General features: G+C 45.6%; 9 protein-coding genes across 9 annotated transcripts; 7 read left to right on the forward strand and 2 right to left on the reverse strand.

Moving 5' to 3' along the window:
- Positions 1-320: 320 nt before the first annotated feature.
- On the forward strand, positions 321-3,697 carry LOC108106963 (apoptotic chromatin condensation inducer in the nucleus). Its single transcript, XM_017214262.2, has 6 exons — positions 321-408; positions 494-2,013; positions 2,181-2,391; positions 2,455-2,689; positions 2,748-2,860; positions 2,920-3,697. The coding sequence occupies exons 2-6, from the start codon at positions 527-529 to the stop codon at positions 3,100-3,102; spliced, it is 2,229 nt and encodes a 742-aa protein (XP_017069751.2). The 5' UTR covers positions 321-408; positions 494-526; the 3' UTR covers positions 3,103-3,697.
- A 296-nt stretch (positions 3,698-3,993) lies between these two features.
- On the forward strand, positions 3,994-4,776 carry LOC108106966 (calcium load-activated calcium channel). The gene is made up of 3 exons (XM_017214265.2): positions 3,994-4,122; positions 4,174-4,251; positions 4,309-4,776. The coding sequence occupies exons 1-3, from the start codon at positions 4,062-4,064 to the stop codon at positions 4,719-4,721; spliced, it is 552 nt and encodes a 183-aa protein (XP_017069754.1). The 5' UTR covers positions 3,994-4,061; the 3' UTR covers positions 4,722-4,776.
- Positions 4,736-6,491, reverse strand: LOC108106964 (FAD-dependent oxidoreductase domain-containing protein 1). The gene is given in 5 exon segments (XM_017214263.2): positions 4,736-5,922; positions 5,991-6,062; positions 6,064-6,084; positions 6,086-6,133; positions 6,135-6,491. Coding segments are annotated over 5 exon segments (1,542 nt in total). The 5' UTR covers positions 6,390-6,491; the 3' UTR covers positions 4,736-4,776.
- A 225-nt stretch (positions 6,492-6,716) lies between these two features.
- On the forward strand, positions 6,717-8,477 carry LOC108106965 (probable 26S proteasome non-ATPase regulatory subunit 3). Its single transcript, XM_017214264.2, has 2 exons — positions 6,717-7,010; positions 7,073-8,477. The coding sequence occupies exons 1-2, from the start codon at positions 6,847-6,849 to the stop codon at positions 8,391-8,393; spliced, it is 1,485 nt and encodes a 494-aa protein (XP_017069753.1). The 5' UTR covers positions 6,717-6,846; the 3' UTR covers positions 8,394-8,477.
- Positions 8,478-8,811: 334 nt separating this feature from the next.
- Positions 8,812-13,477, forward strand: LOC108106962 (ataxin-2 homolog). Its single transcript, XM_017214261.2, has 3 exons — positions 8,812-10,281; positions 10,347-10,793; positions 11,000-13,477. The coding sequence occupies exons 1-3, from the start codon at positions 9,571-9,573 to the stop codon at positions 12,245-12,247; spliced, it is 2,406 nt and encodes an 801-aa protein (XP_017069750.2). The 5' UTR covers positions 8,812-9,570; the 3' UTR covers positions 12,248-13,477.
- Positions 13,478-13,992: 515 nt separating this feature from the next.
- On the forward strand, positions 13,993-17,562 carry LOC108107019 (protein phosphatase PHLPP-like protein). Its single transcript, XM_017214366.2, has 5 exons — positions 13,993-14,495; positions 14,596-14,749; positions 14,944-15,740; positions 15,798-16,424; positions 16,486-17,562. Exons 1-5 carry the CDS (start codon positions 14,298-14,300, stop codon positions 17,560-17,562), a joined length of 2,853 nt encoding a protein of 950 aa, XP_017069855.1. The 5' UTR covers positions 13,993-14,297.
- Positions 17,563-17,787: 225 nt separating this feature from the next.
- LOC108107021 (tRNA-dihydrouridine(20a/20b) synthase [NAD(P)+]-like) lies at positions 17,788-19,305 on the forward strand. Its single transcript, XM_017214368.2, has 2 exons — positions 17,788-18,021; positions 18,083-19,305. The coding sequence occupies exons 1-2, from the start codon at positions 17,934-17,936 to the stop codon at positions 19,183-19,185; spliced, it is 1,191 nt and encodes a 396-aa protein (XP_017069857.2). The 5' UTR covers positions 17,788-17,933; the 3' UTR covers positions 19,186-19,305.
- A 216-nt stretch (positions 19,306-19,521) lies between these two features.
- On the forward strand, positions 19,522-24,036 carry LOC108107023. Its single transcript, XM_017214370.1, has 2 exons — positions 19,522-19,864; positions 23,930-24,036. The coding sequence occupies exon 1, from the start codon at positions 19,600-19,602 to the stop codon at positions 19,843-19,845; it is 246 nt and encodes an 81-aa protein (XP_017069859.1). The 5' UTR covers positions 19,522-19,599; the 3' UTR covers positions 19,846-19,864; positions 23,930-24,036.
- LOC108107020 (insulin-like growth factor 1 receptor) lies at positions 19,866-24,062 on the reverse strand. The gene is given in 9 exon segments (XM_017214367.2): positions 19,866-20,119; positions 20,121-21,158; positions 21,160-21,321; positions 21,382-21,685; positions 21,746-22,099; positions 22,157-22,285; positions 22,355-22,596; positions 22,659-23,378; positions 23,956-24,062. Coding segments are annotated over 8 exon segments (2,832 nt in total). The 5' UTR covers positions 23,037-23,378; positions 23,956-24,062; the 3' UTR covers positions 19,866-19,894.
- Between the last annotated feature and the right edge of the window lie 810 nt (positions 24,063-24,872).

Raw genomic sequence — 24,872 nt, forward strand, 5'->3', positions numbered from 1 at the left:
ATCTGCGGAAGACAAACAGTGTGTTTTTAAGTTATGCGCCAATACCAATAAAAAAGCTTCAGTAATGTTTTCAAAAACTTAATGCTTTTGTTTTTTATTTGCATATTAGAGATGGAACCGGCGCACAGTACATTATGGAGAAACTTAACCTACGATTTGTCACTTAAATGCGTACGAGTAATGAATATTTATAAATGGCAGATAAATATGTATGATTTTAAAAGGTGACAAGAGAAAGTACGATTATATTTTAAATTTGAATACTTCCTATCTGCATTCGATATTTTCTGTACGAAAAATATCGATAGTCGAAACACGGACGATAGACCCACCCGATTCAACCCTGCATATTGATGGCGGATTGACGCTCTTTTGCCTGGCAAAATAAATTTTCTTTATAAAGAAAAGGTGCAGGAAAAGACGTGGAGTGAATTCGAATAAAAGTGCATGAAATAGCTGTGGGTCCACCGGCGTTACCTACGTTTTATTTCAGATCTTTCCAGTGTCGGAGCGTTTTTGGTCAGCCATGAGACGGCGCAGCGAGCGAAAAAAGTCGTCGTCCCCTGCTCCAATGCCGGTGACAGTTGCACGGCGAAGTCGTCGCTCCCGCAAGGTCTCCGAAAACGAGAAGACTGAGGACGAAACTCCAGTTGCGGCACAAAAGGATATTCCAGACACCGAAGCCTCAACATTGCGCAGCGAAGAAATCAATGAGGGTCGTGCCTCCAGCGAGGAACGTGCCGGATCTGGATCATCCCCAGTGCGCAAGAGCCGCGGCAGCCGAACGACTCCCAAAAAGCGGACGGAGAGCAAGGGTGGCGATAAGAAGGTTGACACAATACCCGAGGAGGAGCCGGAGAATGGACAGGATGGGCCCAGAGATAGCGTGGACGTAGAAAAGGCTGTGGAGCCGCCCATTGTTAAAGAGAGCGAGTTCCAAAACCTTGCCAAGAAGGAGGATCAGCTGACTCTAGCAGAAGAATCCCAAACAGAGCCCGCAGACAAGGATAAGGAAGTTGAAAAAGAGGATGAAAAACCGCACCAGGATGTCCCAGATGGCGAAGATGACAGCAGCAAGCAGAGCGAGCCAGTTCAAGAGGTAAAAGTTCCTTCTCCTTCTAGTAAGGATGAGGAACAGCTAAAAACGTCAAGCGATGTATTAGACATTCAGACAGAAGAGGTCGAGGAAAGGGATGAAGAAGCGCCAAGGAGCAGGGAGTCAAAGAAGAAGCACAAGGAACAGAAGCAGGAAGAACAAGCCGCGGAGGAAGAAGAGCAAAAGGAGAACCGGAAGCAGCAAGAGGAAAAATCAGAACAAGCTCAGGACCAACCATCAAGTATTCCGAATGACAAGCACGAAGCATCCGTAAATAGCACCACATCAAATATAACATCCGCTCCAGTGCTGCAGCAACAGCGATCGGTGCGGAAGCGAAAGTGGTTGACAAATAAAAAGTCTTTGGATCGTGCTCCCCCCGTGCTTGCAATTTCAACCGATTCTCTGAAGAACATTATAGCCGATGTCGTGCAGCCGGTTCCTCTCAGCGATGTACAACTAGAATCCTCTTCTGAAGAGGAGGGTTTAGTTACTAGTGATCGCGATTCCGATCGATCTGTTTCGCCGACGGCCACCTCTGAAATGCGTAATGATCGCGAAACTGAGGATAATGCTGTTACCACCTGCAATACCACTGCAGAGGCGACAACAGATAAGGAGGGAGCAGGACCCGGATCTACCGGCCGAATCACTCCGCCGGCAGCCACAGAGACGGTGGCGGCACAGGGCAGCCTGAGCAAAGCCACAGTCGCCACCGCTGCGCCACAAATTGTCCGTGACCCTAGTCCTGCACGCAATCGCGCCAGCCACGTGCTCTACATCACCAATCTGGTGCGTCCCTTCACAGTACTGCAGCTTAAAGGTCTGCTGGCACGGACGGGAAAGATCGTAGAGGAAGACGGGTTCTGGATAGATCGCATTAAGTCGAAGTGCTTTGTTGCTTACTCCACTGAAGAGTAAGTATCATAATAAAAAGAATTATATAAGAAGAAAAAAAGAAATTTTGACTAACTGCACAATTAAAGATGTAATTTTCCACATCATCCTCTAAAATTAAACTTAATTTATAACTAGGTAGTATATTTTATAACTAATAGTAGTATGTTACGCTTCATCTTTATAGCGAGGCTATTGAAACCCGCCATGCATTGCACGGAGTTCGCTGGCCAGTCTCTAATCCGAAATGTTTAAATGTAGATTTCGGCAGTCGCACAGACATGGATCGTGCAATACTATCAACAAAGGATGAGGCGCCTAGGTATGGACAGGAAAACACTAGAGATAACCAGCAATCCGGCAACGCTTGGTCTCGACTAGAACCGTCTGACAAAAAGGTAAAAGAATATTATAATAGTAACATAGAAAGGCAGCTTACTTTTGTTTTTTGGTTCGTGTAGCCTCTGCGCCCGGTACGCGAATGGGATGTGGGCAAAAAGGAGCCGAGTGACCACGACAAAGCCAGCAACGACAGACGTCGGGGGAGCAAGGATCGACTGGACTCAAGATCTAGGGATGCGGATCGCCAAGGGCAGGATAGGAAACGGTCCAGGGACAGAGAAGGGAGAGGTCGAGAACGGGAACGAGAGCGCATTGATCGCAATGCACTTGCAAGAAGTCACAGTGGATCACCAAGTAAATAGTGTGAAATATAGGTCCAATTTGCGAATTAAATATAAATTCTCTTAAACAGTGCCCAAAACAAAAAGGAGGGAGAATGAACCGCCTATCAGGTTATTAGATGATCTATTTCGAAAGACTAAGGGAACTCCTTGCATATACTGGCTGCCACTGACCCCAGAAGCGGTACGTTGCTATTTCTTAAGAATATTGGAAACTGAAAACATTTTATATCTTCATTACAGATCGCAGAAAAGGAGGCATTCCGTCAGAAACGTATCGAGGAACACAAACAGCGCATTAAGGAGCGGGAGGAGCGTCAGAAAGAGCGTGAGAAGGATCGTGACCGCCAACGCGACACGCGTCGCAATCGTTCCAATGAACGGCGACGATCCCGCAGTCGTGAGCGGGAGCGACGACGTTACTAGGCGGAGGCTTGAGATTGAGCAAATAAATGTTGAAAAAATCTCAAAAACTATCAACATCCAAAAAAAAAACCTAAAATCATAAAGCAGGAACTAAATATTCTGCAGGGTCCCATAACCACCCGAATATTTTCTATTTTTCGAGCGATTTGCGTTTCAAAAATATAAAGACGTTGTAATATTCAACTTGAAGTGAAAGAACTTCGATTTGAATATTTCCTCCAACGTCTCATCCATTTTCTGATTTTGAGATTTAAAACTCTCTTTTTCTCCGTTGTTTTTCCCCAATTCATATATATATCACATATATATTTCCATATATATATATATAACCTGATTTGATTTCTTTCCTCAAATGTAGCATTTTACAGCGCCTAACGTCACTTCACCCCAAATACAACCACAGCATCGCCAGATATGCGCCGGTATCAACATCAACGCAATGGAAATTTACCATCGGAATCTAGAAACTCTTGCAGCAAGTTACCATGCTTACATCAATATATTTAACTACCACAAAATAATTGATTAAATAATTGTAAAGTCAATATTTCTTAAAATTTTAATGAACTTAGAAATACAGTTTAACAGTCGGCAAGCTTGTGACAATGCCAAAAATATATGTGTTTTAAAGGTCTGAGAAATAAACTTTGATTCCGTTAGACTCTTTATAACATTAAATGTTTAAAATAGTAGAATAATAAGAATTTTCAAAAATTCTGTGTTGACTACTCAAAAATTTCGAGCAGGTTTTATTTTAATTTATGGTTTTTTGTTTACATTTCTTAATATACAGTTTTTATGTAAGTTATCAGGTAACGAATTTTATAGTAGAATACCGCTGTCAAAATACCCCTTAGATAAGACTTATCGATATTGAATGTTAAAAAATTATCGAAGGCTCTTATGAAAATTGTGTTATCGATTAGTTTTACTTTTTATTAACATTAATTTAGTGAAAAATGTGGTCCGACACAATATTAATTGTTTTTATTTCGGTTTGCACCGCATTTCTGGGTGAAGGTGAGTGGAAACTTAGTCAATTAAAGTGTATAAACCTTAATCTAATTTTAGGTCTCACCTGGGTTCTTGTTTACCGGACGGAAAAGTACCAAAAGCTAAAAACCGAGGTGGAAAAGCAGAGTAAAAAGCGTAAGTCGGTCAAAAGCCCTCAGATATGGTCACGAGATAACCCGCACTTTCTTGCAGTGGAGCGCCGCAAGGAGATTCACGGAGATTCTTTGGATAAAGCAGTAAAAAAGAAGATCGAGCGGGATGAAGAGAAATTAAAGAACAATAACCGCGATCTTTCGCTGGTCAAGATGAAGTCCATGTTTGCCACAGGATTTGCCTTTACCGCTTTGCTGAGTATGTTCAATAGCATCTTTGACGGCCGTGTCGTTGCCCAGCTGCCTTTCACGCCCATCTCCTGGATCCAGGGTCTGAGTCACAGAAATCTTTCTGGCGATGATTACACGGACTGTTCCTTCATCTTTTTATACATCCTGTGCACCATGTCTATTCGTCAAAACATCCAGAAGCTTTTGGGTTTTGCGCCGTCGCGAGCCGCCAGTAAACAAGGCGTAGGTCTCTTTGGTCCCGCACCCGGCCAGTTCAAATAGTTAAAATTCACCCATTAAACAGTTGCATTTCATTTATAATGCACCATCAACAATACTAGCTTAAAACATTATTTAACTCGTACATGGGTTGGTCCACAATAAGCCGGTCAAAGCTCAGACGGGAGAGGTCAATAGTTCGGAATTGACCGTCCATGATCAGCTCCGATATGGCTCTCCCCACGGCCAGAGATTGCTGGATTCCATGCCCACTAAAACCAGTGGCCAAATACAGATTGTGATAGTACGGATGAGCTCCCAAAATACCGTTCTCGTCGTATACATTCTGATCGTAACTCCCTGACCAACTATCCACCACTTGAGCTTCTCCAAGAGCTGGAATCCGTTCCGCTAGCTTAGGTCTGATGTGCTGATCAAAATATTGTAAATCCACCGTTAGGTCATTATTGTCCTCCGTCGAGTCTTGACCGCATATGTAGTTGCCGCCCAGGCCATCTCTGCGAATAAAGATGCCCGAGGGATCAAGTGTCATAGGCATTGTCATTCCGGGTGCACTTTGCGCCTGCGAGTTGACGGCATACATGTACCGCTTGCGAGCATCGATAGGCAGGGGAACCTGTAGCATACCCGGACCCACACCTATCTTCGCCAGTCGGGCCACTTGTCCGGAACTAGCACCGGCTGCAATCACACATAAGGCAAATTTGCAAGTGCGGCTGGTGCCATCAGGCAGTTTGATTACCGCCTTGTCCAGGCCCGTGTAATTGCCTTCGTTGGATCCGGCGTCTCCAACTACAGATATGTCAGTTTGGGATTTAAATTCAAAGTCCACAACCTGACCATTGAGGAAGTGGCCGCCATAACTGCTGGCAGAGCGCCGCAAATTGCTGAGCAGGGCCAGAGGATTGAACCAGCCTTCCTTCTCCAATCCATGACAGCCCACAACGATACCTTTGGTGTTCAGCCAAGGAAAACGGACCGCAAGTCGATCCGCCGTTAGAAGTTCATTCTGGGCACCCAGTTCGTTTTGTAACTGGGAGGACCGCATAAGGCTTTCGGCATGTTCTTCGCCAGCGAGCATCAAATGACCATGCGGAGTAAATTGGATGGGTACGTCCTGACCAAAGTGTTCTCTAGCGCCACGCAGAAAGTCAGCAGCGAAGAGAGACATCTGGATGTTTTCGGGCAGGGAAAATTGCTGGCAAAGACCACCAACAGAAACTCGAGTGGCGGAATCAGCGTACTGTAATTATGAGAATATATTAGTAATGTATTGAAAGCATATTTTATCATTTTGAATTATTTTCATACCGTGTCATCATTCTCGACAACCACCACATTAAGACCGTCCCGTGCCTTTTCTTTGAGCCAGTAGGCAATGGAAGCTGCCCACTCCACCACCGCCCAACGATAAGCACATCACAGTGTGTCTGAAAGTCATCCGGCAGCGAGGATTTCCCTTGACTCACCGGCGAAATGGAACTTACTTTGGGTTGGGATGCGATTTTCTTCGATCTCAGTGTCCTTGGGCACAAAGAATTCCTTAACTTTGCGCATATCGTTACCAAGAAGGCGAAGGGTTCTTCTTATCGGATGCAGATCATCCTCGCCGGATTTATTTCCTCCGGGTGATCCACTTCCATTGCTTGGCGCTCCAGCCGAGTAACTACGGCGCTGCAGGAGGCGCACTATATGTCTGGACCGCAACATCTTGGCCTATATTTACAATATTAATTCATACTTCTTATTTTATGTTATTTTGTAATAACTGATAACGTGCAAAGTTATCGGTATATCGATATTAAAATAATCGTAGCGGCTTTTTGATTTGAATGCAACAAAAGTGAAAACAAAAATATGGGAGCCCGTATAGTAAGTTGATTTTCTTATCTTCTTTAAAGAAAGTTTCAAAACAAATGTATTTTTTCTGAATATGTTTAAATATTACTATGATAAGCGCAGTATCTTAAAACATCTTCAATCGAAAAGTTTAATCGATATGATGAGCTTAACAGCGCTGTTAAGAAACACGTATTCCAACACTGGATGTTAGCCGTAAAGCGAGAAGAAGAAGCAACATTACTAGGCATTTTTGATTTGGATTTGGGAAAAAACAAAAGAAAAGTCGGCCTTAACTGTGACATTAGCAAATTAAGAGTTGTACATCATGACCAACGCAACGGATATCGGTGCTCACGACGTAGAGATGGAGGTGGATCCTACCGCTGAGACGCTAGCGGATGAGAAGAAAAACCAAGACGTAGCCGCAGTGCAAGAGATTCGTGAACAGATCCGTCAGATTGAGAAGGGGGTGGCTTCCAAGGAGTCGCGGTGAGTTTTTCTGTGTCTTTAAATCCCCCCTGCTTTAATAAAAACCTAATTTCCTTCGACAGATTTATTTTACGCGTTCTTCGTAATTTGCCCAACACTCGTCGCAAGTTAAACGGCGTCGTATTCAGAAATCTGGCCCAAAGTATTTACCCAGCTGGTTCGGATCGTGAGGCTGCTGTTGCTTTAATGCCCGCCGTGGAAAAGGACGCAACCGAGTTGCCTGATGTGCCCAAGAAGCAAGTAGCCAGCAAGGCTCCAATTGCCGAGGTGGATGCCTACTTCTACCTACTCCTGCTGGTCAAGTTGATCGACGCCAGTGATTTGAAGCGCGCCGGAACTTGCGCTGACTCTTTAATGGCCAAAATCTCTATCCAGAACCGCCGCACCCTAGATTTGATTGGTGCTAAATCCTACTTCTACTTCTCGCGAGTTGCGGAGCTGAAGGACTCTCTGGAGGGTATTCGCGCTTTCCTGCACGCCCGTCTGCGAACTGCCACGCTTCGGAATGATTTTGAAGGACAAGCTGTGCTTATCAACTGTCTACTGCGAAACTATTTGCACTATGCTCTTTATGACCAGGCCGACAAGTTGGTCAAGAAGTCTGTGTACCCGGAGTCCGCCAGCAATAATGAGTGGGCACGCTTTCTTTACTATTTGGGACGCATCAAGGCCGCCAAACTGGAGTACAGCGACGCCCACAAGCATTTGGTTCAGGCTCTGCGCAAATCTCCACAGCACGCGGCCATAGGCTTTCGCCAGACGGTACAAAAGCTAATCATCGTGGTAGAGCTGTTGCTTGGCAACATCCCTGAGCGCGTTGTGTTCCGGCAGGCCGGTTTGCGTCAGTCCCTGGGCGCCTACTTCCAGCTCACGCAGGCCGTGCGTCTGGGCAATCTGAAACGGTTTGGAGACGTTGTGTCGCAATTTGGTCCAAAGTTCCAGCTGGACCACACTTTTACTCTGATTATCAGGCTGCGCCACAATGTGATTAAGACGGCCATCCGTTCTATTGGTCTGTCGTACTCGCGCATTTCGCCACAGGATATTGCCAAGCGGTTAATGCTGGACTCTGCTGAGGATGCAGAGTTCATCGTTTCGAAGGCTATAAGGGATGGAGTCATTGAGGCCACGCTGGACCCGGCACAGAACTACATGCGCAGCAAGGAGAGCACTGACATCTACAGCACCAGGGAGCCACAGCTGGCTTTCCACGAGCGTATTTCGTTCTGCCTAAACCTGCACAATCAGAGTGTCAAGGCTATGCGCTATCCCCCAAAGTCCTACGGTAAGGATCTGGAGAGCGCTGAAGAGCGTCGTGAGCGCGAGCAACAGGACCTTGAGTTGGCCAAGGAAATGGCGGAGGATGATGAGGATGGTTTCTAAGCCCTTTCTGCAGAAATTCTATTTGTACTTGCATTCATTTTCATAGAAACATAATCCGCAATTAAATAAGTTATAAAATTTAAAGCTCTCGAGTTGGCGAATTTGCTAACTTTTTTATTTTATTATATACATTAAGAAAAAGTTACCGTTTTGGACTCGAATTTTAAATCTTATAGAGAATAAGTATATTTTTTTAAAATTACCCATATCCGGACTTTTAGCGGGCCTTTTTGAAAAAGTCTGGCAACAGTGGCTGAACAAATTTAAAAATTTTCCTGAACGTCGAAGATTTTTATTAAAGATTCTTTACCTAAAACGAACTGAACATAAAAGCTTTAATTTACATATGTCGAAAATATTCTAAATTATCTTACAACTAGCTGATAAGATGCATATTTTTTCGTGAGAAACATTTTGGACACTTTTATATACGGTCACATTGTAGCAAACAACACAAACAGGAGCTACGGTCACACCGAGCTAAAGTGGAAGGGAAATAGAAAATTTTTGACAAAAAAGTGCACACAATGCAAACCAAATAGATTGCACGTATTAAATGCCCAAATACGCGAGGTCACCTACGCTGTCGTATTAACAATTGTTGGCTAAAAGTGCAGACGCGCGCGTTGCCTGGATTATCGCGGAAATTGCAGAATTTTTGGCAGCAACGAGTAGTCTCCCCCGAATAACAGCGGCCGAACAACGAGCGTTTGGGAAGTAGCGAGTGCCTAGCCAATGTGGTGCAGCCCCCCGCCATCCGCCGCCCGCGCACTACCTCCCCGCTAACGCGCAAAATATACGCGACTAGTTGTAGTTGTGGGCAGCAGAGAAGCAGCAGCAGATCAGCTCAGCCTTTGTGTGCAGATTAGTGGAGAAAAAACAGCAAAACTCCAATTAGCAGAGCCCAGGAAAGCGGATCCGGTGTCCTGCAGCGAATCCCTGGCAGCACTCAAAGATTCCGGCTGGGATGCAGAAGCAGCTGCTGCCACCTAACGAGATTCTGGACGCCTTTTGCACCCACCACACGTAACTAGAGCACTCACACAGACGCGCGCACACACGCATTCACACACGGGCCAACTGGCGAACGGGCACACTAGCGTGTGGCCATTGATGCAGTGCACCCGCTTGCAGGGATTCGGGATCGGTAGGTGAAAGGACTGGGACAAAAGTGGAGATGATTTGCAAACAGGACGTGCTGCTGTGGTTTGAAAAACTCGAGAGCTACAATCGGATCGAAACGATGTACGCCCTGCTCACCGCCTGCCTGCCATTCGAGCTGCGTTTCCTCGGCACGCTGCTGGAGGAGCAGGGCCGTTGTGACTCTGAGACGCTACGCGGCATGGAGTTGCGGGCGAACAACCCGCATGAGCTGGCCGCTGACATGGTCAACTGCCAGAAGGGCGACCCCACCGACCGGAAGATCCGGCGCAAGATGGCCCTATATTTGGCACTGATCCGCGCCTGCAACCGAAATTGCGTCAGTGAGATCTATCGCACTCTGGAATGCTGGGGCGAGTGTGATTTTGGCTGTATAAACGACCAGGACACGCTGTTGGAGCTGCTGCTGGTATACACGATGGCAGCCATTCACCCAGTTTTCTCAATGGAGGAGCAGAAAAAAATCTTTGGAATACTGGCCAAGATCAAGGAGAATAAAATAGTGGCAGAGCGATTTGCGCCGCAAATGCAATCACAGACGCAAACGCCTTCGACCCAACACCCGCACCCGCCGTCCCCACATGACCTGATCCTTCAGCAGCCACCACATGTGATCCACCAGATGTCAGGGCCGCAACAGCCACACCCTCAGCATCCCCAGATGGTGCAGGTGTTGCAGACGCCGCAGGGCAACATCCCCATGTTTATTCCCCAGCACTTTCAGAAGGTGAGTCTTTATACATACAGAAAATAAGATAAAATGCAGATTAACGTTTTGATTTTAACCCCTAGATAATGCCCAGCTCTGATGGAACACACCAGATCAGTGTCGACGGCATGCCGCATCTGATGCAGCCGAACATCACCATTCCAGCGGACACGAGTGCCATCATCGGTCACCAAAACACAGGGTGGTCGATGCGCCACTACCTGCCACAACCGCCCCACCAACAGCCAGCTCTGCAACAGCAGCCGCCGCCGAGTCTAGACCATCAAGTGCCACCGGCCAGCTCGCCCATGCTGAGCCAGCAGTCCTCGCCCTCGAGCAGTCGCACCACGAGTCCCCAGCGGGATCGCTCCCTCATCAACGTTCCACTGCAGGCGCAGCAACAGCAGCCACATCAGCAGCAGCCGATGAGGAGTATGTCGCAGAGACTGACGGGTCAGAAAAATGCGCGACGTCCTTCGGCGGAGACAACGCCACCGCCCACCTCAATTGGCGGCGAGCAGCAGCACGATGTAATTATTAGATAATATCAAAAAAAAAAAAAAAAAAAATAGGATATTCAATGAAATTAATCGAAAAATAACAAATTTAAAGTTAAAAATTAAGAAATGATTGTTTGTTAATTTTTAAGTTTAGACTTTGCAATCTGAAGAAAAGCTTTTAGTTAGACAACTTATCGCAAAATTAAAATTTAACTAAATATTTTGTTTCCTTACAGAGTATCAACGAAGGCGGAAGCAGCAATTCCAGCGGAACCAGCTTGCACAGTCTCATCCGCAACGGTTTTCCGCGTCCAGGACATCACCATCGAGTCAAGGCGAACACGTTTATACCACAGCACCAGCAGCAACAACACTTTCAGACAACCAACTACAACATGAACGTTATGATGCAAAGTATGAACGTTAACGACGATGGCAGCGGATCGATGATGGGCATGAACTCCACCAAGAATACAGCGACCACAGGCAGTGAATCGGGCAGTTCGAATGGATCTTGTGGTGATCTGTCGCCTTCGGAGACGCCGACACCCACTCAACTTACACTGCCATTGCACAGTTCGGTAGATGCGGGCATGGGCATAATCACCACGGTGCTCCCACCCGCCTTAGGCAACTATCAGCCGAAGCAACACCACCTCAGCTACAAGCAACAGCAGCAGCTTAACTTGCAACAGCGGCTAAACGGGCGCAATGGTATGGATAAGAGCTACCAAGTCTATACAACGGGAACGCCAAGTATCGTCAGCGATGCGCAGACCATCAGTAGCGGCACCCTCCAGCAGCAACCTCAAACTCTGCTCATTAGCCAGTCGCCGGTAAGCACACCCACGACAACTGTACTCCTGCAGCCGCAACAGCCACCGCCAGCAGCCTACAATACGAGCTATCCATATCACCAGCGAGGACCTCCGCCGCCACAGCAGACGATATTCCAGGCGCACAGTGCTCCGCCGCCGCAGACGGTACGTGGTGGCTTCCGTTATCCAATGGGTCCACCACACAACGGTGAGCTCATCTACCCGACCTTCCACACCAGCCTGGCCTTCCTGCCAATGACGGCAGGCGGTACTCCCACGGCAGTTACGCCACCCCAGCTCCAGAACACTGCAGCCGTGGTCAGCACGAACGCAGTGCCTGTGCAGACAGTACCCACGCCACAACAACAACAGGTTCCCAGCACGACGCCCTACAGCGCGCTCACCGTCTGTCCCATAACGGGAGCGGGTGGTGGTGGGAATGCGCCGAAGGTGATATCTTGCTACAACTGCGGATCCCAGACCCACAGCGGGCGGGAGTGCCAGGAAGCATCGATGGAAGATGTGACGCGAAGCGCCAGCTACAAGTTGGACTACTCGGAAACAAACATGGATGCAAACTCCATGGGCGACCATCACAAGGATGTTGGTGGCATGCAGATCAATTCAGCGACGACTGCGGGAACGGTGACCAGTACGGGGAAATAATACGGAGGGTCCATATATTCACGTACATATATGGAAATATAATTACTGCTATATTAATGATTATGCATAATCCTTACCTACTTATACGATTTAACATTTATTATGATTGTGTAGTGCGGAAATCAAATTTCTCGCCTTTGCCACGTCTCTTAGTTCTGTAAGCCTCTCAATTCGTGTTAATTCGATTCGAAGATCGGCAGGCGGCTGCCTAAGTCTTGACAAACCTTATCCGTAAATAAGAATGATTTAGATGCGCCCTGCCCTGCCACTATCCAAACACCCTTAACACCCACATACACATAGTCGATAACGAATTTTAGTCATATGCCACTCTAAATATTTCTAATGTTAAGTTGAATGTACAACAGCAATAAGTAATTATCCTAATCCGCGTTCCGTACACTCACTCACACGGGCAAATGTTACAAATGCCACGATCGAATTAAGCTAAAGAACCATTACGTAAGCCATTACGCGACCACGACGGGCGTAACCAAACCGAAAACGTAACGAAGGAGATGAAGTAACCTAGGAAAACAGAACACACGTAACATACGGAATGAATACCTAGCAAATATATAAAAATTGATTATGTGTATAAACAAATGAGCGTAGCAGCACAATGTGCATAGTTAACCGACTTATTTTTTTTTTCAAGGAAGCCTTTTGATTTCTTACCATCCATCCTGTACTCTAGTTACTCCTTCATCTATTTATTTGCTGCTCCTTTGTTTAAACATGTATTTTAGCAATGTTTTTTGTACTTTATATAAATACCTACATACTTATATACATATATATATATAAAATATTTTATTTTAAAGCAAACAACCGTATATGATACACTCTTATGTGGATAGGGCGTATATTATTGCTAAGCACTCTGTCTAATTATTATTTTATGTACTCACAACTTGACCCCAATTGGGCAACTGTATATGTATGAACTGGCCAAGTTATAGAAAATAACCGTTAAGGTCATGCCAAAACCCGCCCACGGTTGACCACAAAATACAATTGCCTGCCCTTAGTTTCTTATGTATAGACGTTGTTAAAATTTTGTAAAGTCAGCAGACGAACTGCAAGACAATGAAAAGAGAAGCAAATGATTTACATGAAATACACACTTTTCTGAGTTTGCTGCTAATGCGTAGGCATGACAAACAATTATTATATTTCATTGAAATAATAAAAACAAATTGTTTCTAAAATTCGAGTAACAAACACAAAGCTACAAAGTCAACTGTCTTTATTTCTTTCGGTTCTCTTAATAATATTTTCAGTCGATCCTCTTTTCAGTATCTTGCGATGTGCAGCAGAGGCGAAAGAGTTCAACTGGCTCTCTTAACACGGATTGCTGAAATGCACCCTCGCTTTTCCATGACTTCTCTGTGCCTCATAAGCTGGATGTACAGTGATCCACTAATGAAAGTAATTTTAATTTTTTCTTTCTTTTTTATTTATATTTTCAATTTATCAAGTTCTTAGATAAGGATATTTTCTTAAACTACATCATCGATTCAACAATGGAAATTGAATTATGTTTCAAAAAAGTTTTAAATGGTTTTCAAAACTTGTCAATTTGTTAGAAACTATACCACTGTACTTCCATGTCTTGAACGCAACTCGGATTTGGGCAATACGACCAGAAACCGAAAGACCGAGGAGCTCTCAACCGTGTCCGTCTTTCTCTAACGGCCCAGAGTCATAGCCGTAGTTTTAGTATTTGTCTTCAGTTGAGCGGTCGCATTTAGCGGGTGTGGATCCTATACCAAAATGAAAAAATATTACAAAATACATTCAGGTGTTTCTTGCCACATTCCGGGAAGCACCCATTAAAGAATTAATAACTATACACAATAAATGCTATAGATCAGTGATCTCGTGTAGGCTGAGTTTAAAAAAAATAAAAGTGCAGTGGATTACCCCAGGAAAACATATGAAATCCGAGGCGATCGTCGGTTGGTGGGTGTTCGTTGATGCATAGCAAAGTTGTAGTCTTAACAAGAGCTGAAAAAAAAATACAAGAAACCCCGAGAGGTCCGAAACAATGCTCAAAGCCACGAGGAAACCAGCGGATCCATACAAATCGAAGCTGAAAGTTAATGCCAGCCACAATGGACCGCATCCAAAGTCCGTCGAGTTAACTGAAGAGGAGGAGGCATCAACTGGTGGCCAGACATCCCCTCAAAAGCTGAGCCTGAAGGGCAGCCAACTGGGGGGCAGCATCTTGATTGGCAACTACAACGTGAGTTGAGTCAACTCCGGCTGTCGGTATCCGGCATCCGGTATTTGATATCCGGTTAGTGTGTCTTCCCCCATTCGTCGTTTTCTCTTTTCGCCCTCAGTACTTGACCCAGCTGGAGGTGTGCGAAAATGAAATGGAGGTCTTGGATCTCTCTTCGCTGGCTCAACTAGAGACGCTAAAGTGCAGCCGGAACAAGCTGATGGAACTGATCATCAATGCCACCAACCTGCAGACACTCGTAGCTGATCATAATTGTAAGAGGCCCACTTTAAAATTATTCCTACTTCCGGTTATATGTTAGATATGGAAATTTAAAGCTTTATAAGAATGGTGAGGTGGGGAAAATTTTTAGTGTAAAGGAAAATTAGTTTGTTGGAATCTGTTTTCATAAAAATTAACCACTTTCTTTATGGTTCCCTGAAAGTACATAGTTTAATATATATTCCAGACCTGCATAGCATCTCCACAACGAACACCCATCCGGTTCCAATTAAGCTGCAGAGTATCGACATCTCGCACAACAACTTCAGCGAGCTGCCGAACTGGATCGGAGCATGTGCATCCTTGACGACCCTGGGGGCTTCGCACAATCGCCTTAGCAACGTGACTGGTCTGCTGCGTAACTACAGGATCAGTCAAATGGTATCCTTGAACTTGGCATACAACGATTTGAAACAGTTGGACCAATTGCCTGAGGGTTTTGGCAGCATACGTAGTCTTCACCTACAGAGCAATGAGCTACAAAATCTTCCGGATAACTTTTTCGCAGTGACCCATGCTCGCCTTGAAACTTTGAATGCGTCCTGCAATAAACTGTCCACTTTGCCGCGCTACGAGCAAAATAATCATGCTTCACTGGTGAATCTCTCATTGGCAGGAAATCAACTTAATGACAGTATATTTGACTCATTGCACAATGCCGCCAAGTTGAGGGTCCTCCATTTAGCCTACAATCGCATTGGAGTCCTGCCCGCTGCCTGCGTTCGCAACTGGTCGGAACTGGAGATCCTGGTTTTGTCCGGCAATATGCTACAACAACTGCCTGAGGAGGTGGCCACTCTGGGAGAGCTCAGAGTGCTTCGCTGCTGTAATAATCTGCTCCTCTGTACCCCGCAATTGGCCAAGCTGGGCATGCTTAAGGTTCTGGATCTCTCCCACAATCATCTAGATCGGGTAAATCTTTTGGCTCTGGTTCCTTCCCGGAATCTGAAGTACTTAGACCTTTCGGGGAACTTGCAATTGCAGGTGAGTTGGGACTTATTCTGGTATATTGAAAGACCAACTAACGCCATTATTCTTCAGGTGGACGAGCAGCAGTTCAAGGTCTGTCAGACTCAAAGCCAGCGTCACTGGAGCCTAATAGATGTCTCGGGGAACAATAGAGTCGCCCTGCCCACAACTACTCTCCGGCAGGTTAACTCCCAACGGAGTCAGAACAAAACGACTGGACCTTGGACAATGGGTTTTGCGGAAACTCCAGGCTCTGGAGATTGCCGCAAGCTTTCTGTCTGTCAGCTGCGGGCGGCCAACTATGGAGGATCTGACGAAGCCCTGTACGGGATGTTCGAGGCGATGGAAGGATATGGACGGGCGGCCCAGGAAATGGCTCACCTAGTGCCTGATCTGATGAAACAAGAACAAATGGTTAAGGATTCGGCGATCAAGGATTACATGAAGTTCACCCTGCTGGCAGCACACCAGCAATGCGGGAACGTGCGCAGTGCAGCCCTTTTCCATCTCACCAGGACACGGGCACCGTCGAAGGTAAGGCCTCTGAAGAGCAAGCGCTATGTCCTGCGCATGGCCAGCACAGGACGCCTTGACGCATATCTCATAAGACGCACCTCCCAGTTGCGACTGACTGAAACGGAAGTCACCCAAAAAGACCAAAATCATTCCATAGTAATACCAGATCCAAAAGTTTTAGAGGTGGGTATTTGCGGAGTTTTCAACTTTTATAACTTACTCTAAATGCTTTAATTTTTATTAGCTCACACTCAGCAACGAAGATGAGTACCTGGTCGTGGGCAATGCTCAGCTCTGGTCAGTGATGGACATTGATCGCGCCGCCCGAGAGATTCGCAAGGAAGAGAACGCTCTGCTGGCGGCAAAGCGGCTGGTGGACATTGCCCAAAGCTTTGAGGCGACGGAGAATCTCAGTGTGATCGTGGTGCGTTTCCGGCATTTGGGAACCGATGTGGAACACCTCATCAGAGAGCTGAAGCAAAGTGTGCGCAAGAAACCACAACCGATTTCATTACCCACTTCCAGTGGATCTGTTTGCAAACGAACCTGCTGCGACAGGAGCAACGCATGTCGTCATAGGGCTATTGAACAGGTGCCCATGGCAGGTCGATCCTCGCCGAGTGGTCAGAGCGACCGAGATCTGCTAACGAAGGAAAAAGACGATGAGTTTATCCTGGCACATGCACGCGTCCTGCAGGAGGAGCAACAGCTGGAGATGCTGGACGAAACAGAGTCAGTGCTTTCAGAGGAACAGTTCAAGTGCTGGGAGTACATGCTGGAACAGAACACTCAACTTTTGTTCGACAAGGAGTTAAACACCATTTCTAAGTCCTTTACGAAGCAGAGATCTGTCCCGAATGCCATCATGGCAGCTCCGGCTGCCCAGGATCGCAATGATTTCACCTCGAATCTGATGCGCAGTGTCACCAATAAGTTTATTTCGACCAGCACGCCACAGTTGCCCCAACCTGTAACTAACTCCGTGCCTCTCGGATCATATCATCAAGTAAAGCAGCCGGTTCCTGGACATTTTGGCAGTGCTCTCTCATTTCAGCAGGCGCACAGTTACGGTTATAATCTGTTTGACGCCAAGCCACGACCCAAGTTTCCAGGAAGCACCGTAAAGCGGCCTGGGGCACCAAATTCCGCTTACTTTGGTTCCCTTCAGCGACTGATGCCGTATAATTTTGAGTATGACTTTGCCGTTACCCAGGAACGAGAGAGGAACATCCTTGACGAGGAGGAACAGGACGATGATGACTTCAACGAGCACGAGAGTCGAATGCGTAAATACTGGGGAGTGGCAACCACAGAGCTTTAGCCTGAGAATACTTTTATTGGGGAATTATTTTAAATTGTACATGGGCAGAATAGAAAGTGTTTGCAAGTGTTCTATATGCTTTGCTGTCTTTAGAATTTTTTAAGAAACAAACAGACAAGTATACGTAACAAGTTAATTAAAGTGTTTTAATTTTTATTGATTAACTTTACTTTCAAAGACAAAATTTTTTGTTATCCCGTTGTTTCGAATTTTATCACCGAATATCCGTTACTATCGTTAAAAAGCCCCTATATATCGATGGTCGACATTTCGATAACCACTCACATGGTAAACACTGATACGCAACAGTGGTTATTTCACCACGTTTGGCCCTTGTTTATGTTTCTTTAGAGTCAATTAATTAATTTACGATGCATCTGCCGCAGCAAAGGCCGCACCACGACATTGCAGCGCTGTTCGCGGAGGCACAAACGGATTTCCTGCGTGTGAGCGCTCCAAGTATGATCAAATATTTGAAAATAACTTGGTATATAAATTATTAAACTGCATCTTTTTCTAGTGGTGCGCTATAGTAAACTGGAATTCCGAAGACTCGTTCGCCTCAACGGAGTACAACTTGCCTTTACGCCAATGATGATCTCAGACTCTATTAACAACAGCGAAAAGGCACGCCAGAACGAGTTCTCTACGGGCGCTGATGACCAGCCACTGATCGCCCAGTTTGCTGCCAAGGATCCCACGGAATTCGTAACCTCCGCCCAGCTCATCTATCCGTATGTGGATGGGATTGATTTGAACTGTGGTTGTCCCCAAAGCTGGGCAATTGCAAAGGGTTATGGATGTGGGATGCTTCGCCAGCCGGAACAAGTGCGTCAGGTGGTGCAGCAAGTGAGACGCACTCTGCCCGCCGACTTTAGTGTTTCGGTGAAGATGCGTTTGCTAGGAGGTGATGAGTCTTTGCAGCGCAGCATCGATCTAGCCCGCCAGTTGGAGCACGCTGGCGTTACCTTTCTGACTCTCCACGGCAGGACGCCAGCACAGAAGCACTCAAAGGATACACTAGACATCCCAGCTATGTCCGAAGTGCGAAAATCTCTACAGATTCCCTTGATAGTCAACGGCAATGTGGAGAGCTACAGGGATGCCTGCGATTTATACGACCAGACGGGAGCAGCTGGTGTGATGGCTGCTCGCGGCCTTCTAGCCAATCCGGCCCTTTTCAATAGCTCTTATCCAGAGGGTAGATCAACGCCATTGTCCTGCGTTCAACAGTGGTTGGATATTGCAGCTGCTGCCGGGGATAATCTACTGTTCCAGTGCTTTCATCACCACTTAACTTTTATGTACAGTGCTCAAATGAAGCGAGATCTACGTATCCAGTTCAACAGTTTGGGATCCAAAGAACAGGTGGTCGAATTTCTCAGGGAACACTATGACTTGCAATCCGGTGAGGATGATCCAGCGCCGGCTAACTATACAGATTGCACCTACACTCATTTCACACCTCCCAAGCATGCCCGACACATTGCCGCCGAGTCGGATGAGCAGGCATGGAGTGCAAAAAGCGATGGAAAGTTCTTTACGGAATTTAGAGCTCACCAGTTAACCGGCACTGGAGGAGAAGATCTAGAACTGGGAGGACTCTTTGGGGACGAGAACTGAATTGATATTGCTTAGCTGACTAGGTAAAAAGGTTGTACAAACTATATACGGTTTATATTCATTGTAGCTAGATTTTTTAACATAATCTTATTATCTTCAATAAACCATTTTAGAACCATATTTAAGAAGAACATGTTGTTTTCAAAATAATGTTAAACTATATACCCTTTCTTGATTTTTTCTAGTGGATTATATATAATTACAAATTAAAGTTAAAAAAAGACCTACGATCATAATCGCTATTGAATTAAAAAATAACGGGAAGAATGGTCATAATGGACTGTCTGCTATCGATATTTTCAGCTGTCATTGCCACCCCTAACTGACTAGTGCATTCGATACATAATCGATATAAGGATTGGATCTTGTATTGTATATAAGCAAGCCCACCCCCGAACAAAAACATTTAAGAAAATGCGACGCCGCGAACTGCAGACCATCCAACTGAAGCTCTCCGATCTTAAGGAGTACGAGCAGGCCAAGATGGAGCGTTTGAGAAACCGCCAGCAGTTGTTAACTCCCCGGACGCCCACGCCCCCGTCCGACACTGAAGTGCTACCGGTAACCTCCAGCAGCGTACTTCAGGCCAGCGGTAACAAACAAGATGATGACACCGTGAAGTCAGAGCCCACAACTAAACCTAGCACCTCCTCCACCTAGGACCACCAAGGACAGCATGGTAAGTTCTCATACATTTATGTATTATCGTTTACATGGGATAATCGTCCCCTTGGCTGTCGTTGTTGTTCTGAAAACGAACAGTTTCGAATCCGTCGACAAGGATTTCGCGATCCTCGGTTTGCTGTCGGTCCCTCAACCACTGTTCCCGTACAGGCATATAGCGCCTGAGTCCTGGCAATTTCCTCCAGCAGCGTCGCTTGTAGAGTACCCAAATCAATGAAACACTGCACCCAAGAAGGAAGCAGATCAGGAAATATGCTAATGCCTCGTGCATGTGACGTTGTGACAGGCAACTCAGAAATCTCCGGGCTCAATTCCTTAGCCTCCCGAATGTGGGCCAACCGCCGTCGGTCATCGTCACTGCATTGGGTAATTGGGATATAGGCCGTCATCACATCACCTGCTAGGGAATGGACCCGTACAGCGCAATCGGTGAAAGTGATATTTATCTGATTGACGTTCACGTAGCCGGCATTCTGGTGATCCTGCCTTGTTACACAACTCACGTGGATCGTGGAGTTGTGTCGATAGTGGATAACATAGTTGGTCAAGAGGCCATTTGGTTTCTTTGGCTCGTCGAAGTGCAGGATGTACTTATGCATCTCCGGAATGTGGCAGGCATGTAACTTAGTAGGCAGATCTGCACCCAATGTGTAGTTTGTGCGTCCGTAAAGTGATGTATGGCTGCTGCATCCTAGTGGATTGCAGGCCTGCAACTGTAGCGCATACAGGCGATAACGATGCAGTGTCTTTATCTCGTACTCCGTAGTGTTTCCCGGCAGCCTTAACTGTGGTAGAGCGGCCTCCGACAATACCAGTCGCCGACAGAGCTTAGGATCATCTAGGGAACACCGATACTGCTCCCGCATGTTCTCGATAAAGCGAGAATCTTTTAATTGCTCCTCCTTGTGGGCACAGCAATTGTCGTAGTCGTCGAAGTTCATCCATTTGGGGCCATCCATGTCCTGTAACATATACGACGGCTGGTGGCAGTAATTCCGTTGTTCTATATACTCCTGATCATCGGGCAATTCGAAAACAGTTAGTAGGAAGCTGTCGTGGTTGTGACTGGCCATGCGAATAGTCAGCGAACTATCCGTCTTTTTGACAAGCTCTAGCAGCGGTTGTCTCGGTATATCTATCTGCGTCTGAATATATGTTAGTTCACTGCGCGCCTCCAGAGCCAATTCATCGCCGAAAGTTCGCAACAAGATGGCGTATCTAGTGTCTGGCTGAAGATCATCCAACTCGAACAGATAGTGGGTACCATTCTCGATCAGATTGTCAGGGAAAAAGTATGCGTCGTTTCCAGTTGATTCGTGTGCATATCGGTGCCTCAAGTTCACTCTCTTCGTGGTACGTCTTTCCGGGCGGCAATGGTCGGTGGATTAGCTCTATCCGCTGGCTGGTCTTAGACTTAAGCCAGCTTAGCTTCACTGTTCGGTGGGATCGTTTCTAATAAATATAAAAGAAGAGTTAGCAAATGAACAGTTCTTGACAAAAATACAGTTTTACCTGTACATATAGTACTAGTTTCGAGGGACTGCATTGGACCTCCTCATCATTTTCCTGCAACGAGTCTAGGGCCCTGTCGTGGGTTACACTGTTTTGGAACTCTCGCATCCTCCGGTTACATAGCTTATTGTTACGATGCATGAACATGCCGCCTTCCATGAACTCCAGTTGCTGGGAAGGTTTCCACAACTCGGAGAGCTGCTTATTGTCGTAGAGTATAAAGGAGTAGTGGCGATTATCTAGCGGATCACCGTGTACTCGCTCCAGATTACTGAGGAAATTCAAACTTCGTAGCTGGGAGGAACTTTGAAAGAAATAAAAATCTGTAAGGTGGCAGTTGGAAGCCAATTAAATATATGCCCACCGATAGACTTTGAGGTGTCCGCGAACCTCCCGGATACTAGTGAACATCTGGAACAGCAGTGTCTCATTCACCTTGTTGCGAATGGTGATAACCAGGCTACCATTAAAGATCTGGCAGCCACGCAACTTCTCAGCATCGGCCAGGTTGTATATGGTGAACGTATTCCCAGGATACTCGGGAGTGCAAAAGCTAACGCAAGCCTCTTCGGGACTACAAAGCACGCACTCGGACTTGTTGTCCGTCCTGTAGCCGCTGGGGCAGAAGGCAACGCACTCTGATTCATAGATAACATAGCCATGTTTGATTACACATTCATCCCTGGTATAACAGCGCTGAAAGAGTTGCATGGCATATCTGAAATAAAATATATTAGATAGGGATAGGAATTCATATAAAGATGTTTCCATTCACTTGTTCTTCGGGCAGCTCTTCACACAGACACCAGAATCACTAAGTCCTCGGCAGACGGTACAGTCAGCAGCGGATATCGAGTTATTCTTACAGCCACCCAAGCACTCTTCATGGCATGTGTTAATGTTGCTGCAGAAAATAAATAAAACTAGCTTTGCGATTTTCCTGAACCTTAAAATGTATATATTGTACACTTACGCCTTGGGATTGGCAACATTTTCGTTAAGAGAACGCTGGCAGAAATGGTTCGACCAGCAGTGAGAGGAGGAGCATCCGTGGCACACGGGTGTGCTACAATTTTTACCGACAACATTAATTTGATTTTCGCCCCTGCTGAGGGTGAGCAGATCCCAATTAACCCGGTCCATGTTACAGAGCTTAGGGCAGTTGCCGATGTAGACTTGGCCACTTTGTATTGCCACTAGTTGTGGAAAAGCTAACTGTTAAGTGTAGGATTTTATGAAATGCACATGGCAATCAGAAACTTTGAAGTCCCACTTACCTGCTCGAGGTCATGCATGTTGGTTATGCCAAGAGCATAGTTGAGGAACAATCGGTGACCCCGAATAACGGTCAGGTGCGGAAACATCTCCGTGATGTTGGTCAGGCCCCGCACCTCAGTGAAGATCATAAACTCGGTAATCTCGGTTAGAAGTGGAAAGGAATAGTTCGAAAAGTTACAGTTGTTCTGTTCCCCGTGGATTAATACGATCAAAACGTATCCAGTGACCACTGTGCAGTTGTCCAGCAGATGAAACTTACTGCATTCGTTACGGATGTCAATGCTGGTGCATTCATGCTCCATTTTTGATTCGGCACCACCGCCATATAGCGCCAGCATCATGAGGCTGGCGGTAAGCAACATGTAGCTAGATTTCATGTTGCCAAGCTGGGACTTGCATAAATGTTCTTAGCTTTAATTTTCGTTTTCACTTTTTAGTTTCTTTTGCCGGCAGCGATCTCGCTCCAACATATTGCATTGCTTTTGCCGAACTTATGTTTTTTTTTTTTTCGATCCGATTAGCTTACAGTTATATGTAGCACTCCTAATTAGCGCACTGGCTCTCCGCTGTCCATCTGATTAGCTTCGATATTTATGAGTCGAACGCTATTCGCTCCGCTTTTATTTTTTAGGTTCTCGCTATCTATGGCGAACAATCGCACACGAAGGGACTGCCTTTTGTTTTTAATTTTGTTTGCAATTTTTTTTTGCTGTCTAGAGCTGAAACGTAAACAAACACTTCATCACACAAACACATTACGCACGTCAAAAACAATTTGTTCGATCGAATTTGTTTATTGTTTATTTTTTATTGGCATTAGATTGGCCTCGCGGAGGGCAAAAGTCTATACTTCTGTTTTCTTCTCTTTTGGCACAAATTCACTTCGGGGGTTGGGGTTGCCATACATTCAGAACATCTTTTTGCTAGGAAAAACGATGATTCTGCTAAATGGGACAATATCTACTGGCAGATGGTAATGGCCATTTAACTCGTAAGCTATTAAAATGATTTAAGCTTATAAGAAATCGGATGAACTCATAAATTTGGAATGCAAATATTCTATGCTAACACCAGAGTTGTCTATCTAAGCTGTATTATTAATTTTCCTAGCCGAATGTTGTATAAAATAATGCAGTCATAAATGAGTTTTGTTTATGTTAAACAGTTTTTTTTTTATTTTTGGAATTCTTTATCGAGTTTATTATAGTGATAGAATGGTTCTATGACTCAAATATAAAACGTAATAAAACCTCTCTTCTGTTTCTTTCAGGGGATAATTAACACTTTGATCACTACCTCAATGGATGAAGCACCTAATTTATACAAAGCTCACATATTTTACAATTTACATCGTTTAGTTAATTTAAGCGTTTCGCGAAATGCAAGCGGAATTCGAATCGACTACTACTATATTTTAAGTTTATTTAATCGGGCACCATAATTAATTAGTGCCAAACAGCCAGACTGTTAAATATAAGAACGAACTTGACAAAAAAAAAAAAAAAAAAAAATATTTCAAGATTTCATTATTGGTCGATTCCAGCTGGCCACACACACGGGCGGTATGCAATTAAAATTTTTTGGACAATCTTCAAAAAATATTTTCGCCCGGTGAATTTTCTGTAATGTAGGATTGAGAGAGCGCGCCGACGATGTTCACCTCACGACGATCGGTTGCCGACTGACCGTCTGGGGACCTCGTCCGTCTGTGTGGAGAGCAAACAAATTGATTTTCCATTTAGTTGTCTTCTGCCTTCAGCCAGCCTCCGACCCTGGGACCTCGCCGATCGTCAGATACACTGCCTTCAGTGCGGGGCCTGAGTTGGCCGTAAATTGATTAAGCGATCGTTTGATTTCTACGGGAATGTGAACCAGTTAATTTGTCATCTGCCTGGCATCACATGCCTTATGCAATCGCTAAGCAATAGAGATATGTTTGGAATTCTATTTACATGGGTAAGGTTTTTCGCTCAGTGCAGCTATTGAATTTTTATGGCTCTAGTTATGGGAGTGCAGCTCCTGCCAAACCACCAGCTGATCCCAGTGGCTCATAAAAACAGCTGACTCCAATTAGCCACATGGCACCGGCACTGGCACCGGCACCGGTACCGGCATCTTCATCGGGGATTCTTCTCTCCACACGCACATGGACAGCTCGAAATCAAGTCAGGAGAATTCCCATGCAGACTCTGAAGCGATTAAGTTTAACGAGC

Source organism: Drosophila eugracilis, unplaced genomic scaffold (genome assembly GCF_018153835.1).
Source record: "Drosophila eugracilis isolate 14026-0451.02 unplaced genomic scaffold, ASM1815383v1 contig_952, whole genome shotgun sequence".
NCBI lineage: Eukaryota > Metazoa > Arthropoda > Insecta > Diptera > Drosophilidae > Drosophila > Drosophila eugracilis.

Bases quoted from the DNA above. Each gene is read 5' to 3' on its own strand.
- LOC108107023 (XM_017214370.1), top strand. From the start codon at position 19,600: ATGCGACGCCGCGAACTGCAGACCATCCAACTGAAGCTCTCCGATCTT.
- LOC108106963 (XM_017214262.2), top strand. From the start codon at position 527: ATGAGACGGCGCAGCGAGCGAAAAAAGTCGTCGTCCCCTGCTCCAATG. The intron at 2,690-2,747 runs GTAAATAGTGTG...TCTCTTAAACAG, and splicing joins AAGTCACAGTGGATCACCAA to TGCCCAAAACAAAAAGGAGG. The intron at 2,861-2,919 runs GTACGTTGCTAT...TCTTCATTACAG, and splicing joins TGCCACTGACCCCAGAAGCG to ATCGCAGAAAAGGAGGCATT.
- LOC108107019 (XM_017214366.2), top strand. From the start codon at position 14,298: ATGCTCAAAGCCACGAGGAAACCAGCGGATCCATACAAATCGAAGCTG. The intron at 14,750-14,943 runs GTAAGAGGCCCA...TATATATTCCAG, and splicing joins ACTCGTAGCTGATCATAATT to ACCTGCATAGCATCTCCACA. The intron at 15,741-15,797 runs GTGAGTTGGGAC...ATTATTCTTCAG, and splicing joins CGGGGAACTTGCAATTGCAG to GTGGACGAGCAGCAGTTCAA.
- LOC108106966 (XM_017214265.2), top strand. From the start codon at position 4,062: ATGTGGTCCGACACAATATTAATTGTTTTTATTTCGGTTTGCACCGCA. The intron at 4,123-4,173 runs GTGAGTGGAAAC...ATCTAATTTTAG, and splicing joins CACCGCATTTCTGGGTGAAG to GTCTCACCTGGGTTCTTGTT. The intron at 4,252-4,308 runs GTAAGTCGGTCA...ACTTTCTTGCAG, and splicing joins GGAAAAGCAGAGTAAAAAGC to TGGAGCGCCGCAAGGAGATT.
- LOC108107021 (XM_017214368.2), top strand. From the start codon at position 17,934: ATGCATCTGCCGCAGCAAAGGCCGCACCACGACATTGCAGCGCTGTTC. The intron at 18,022-18,082 runs GTATGATCAAAT...ATCTTTTTCTAG, and splicing joins CCTGCGTGTGAGCGCTCCAA to TGGTGCGCTATAGTAAACTG.
- LOC108106962 (XM_017214261.2), top strand. From the start codon at position 9,571: ATGATTTGCAAACAGGACGTGCTGCTGTGGTTTGAAAAACTCGAGAGC. The intron at 10,282-10,346 runs GTGAGTCTTTAT...TTTAACCCCTAG, and splicing joins TTCCCCAGCACTTTCAGAAG to ATAATGCCCAGCTCTGATGG. The intron at 10,794-10,999 runs GTAATTATTAGA...GTTTCCTTACAG, and splicing joins GCGGCGAGCAGCAGCACGAT to AGTATCAACGAAGGCGGAAG.
- LOC108106965 (XM_017214264.2), top strand. From the start codon at position 6,847: ATGACCAACGCAACGGATATCGGTGCTCACGACGTAGAGATGGAGGTG. The intron at 7,011-7,072 runs GTGAGTTTTTCT...TTCCTTCGACAG, and splicing joins GTGGCTTCCAAGGAGTCGCG to ATTTATTTTACGCGTTCTTC.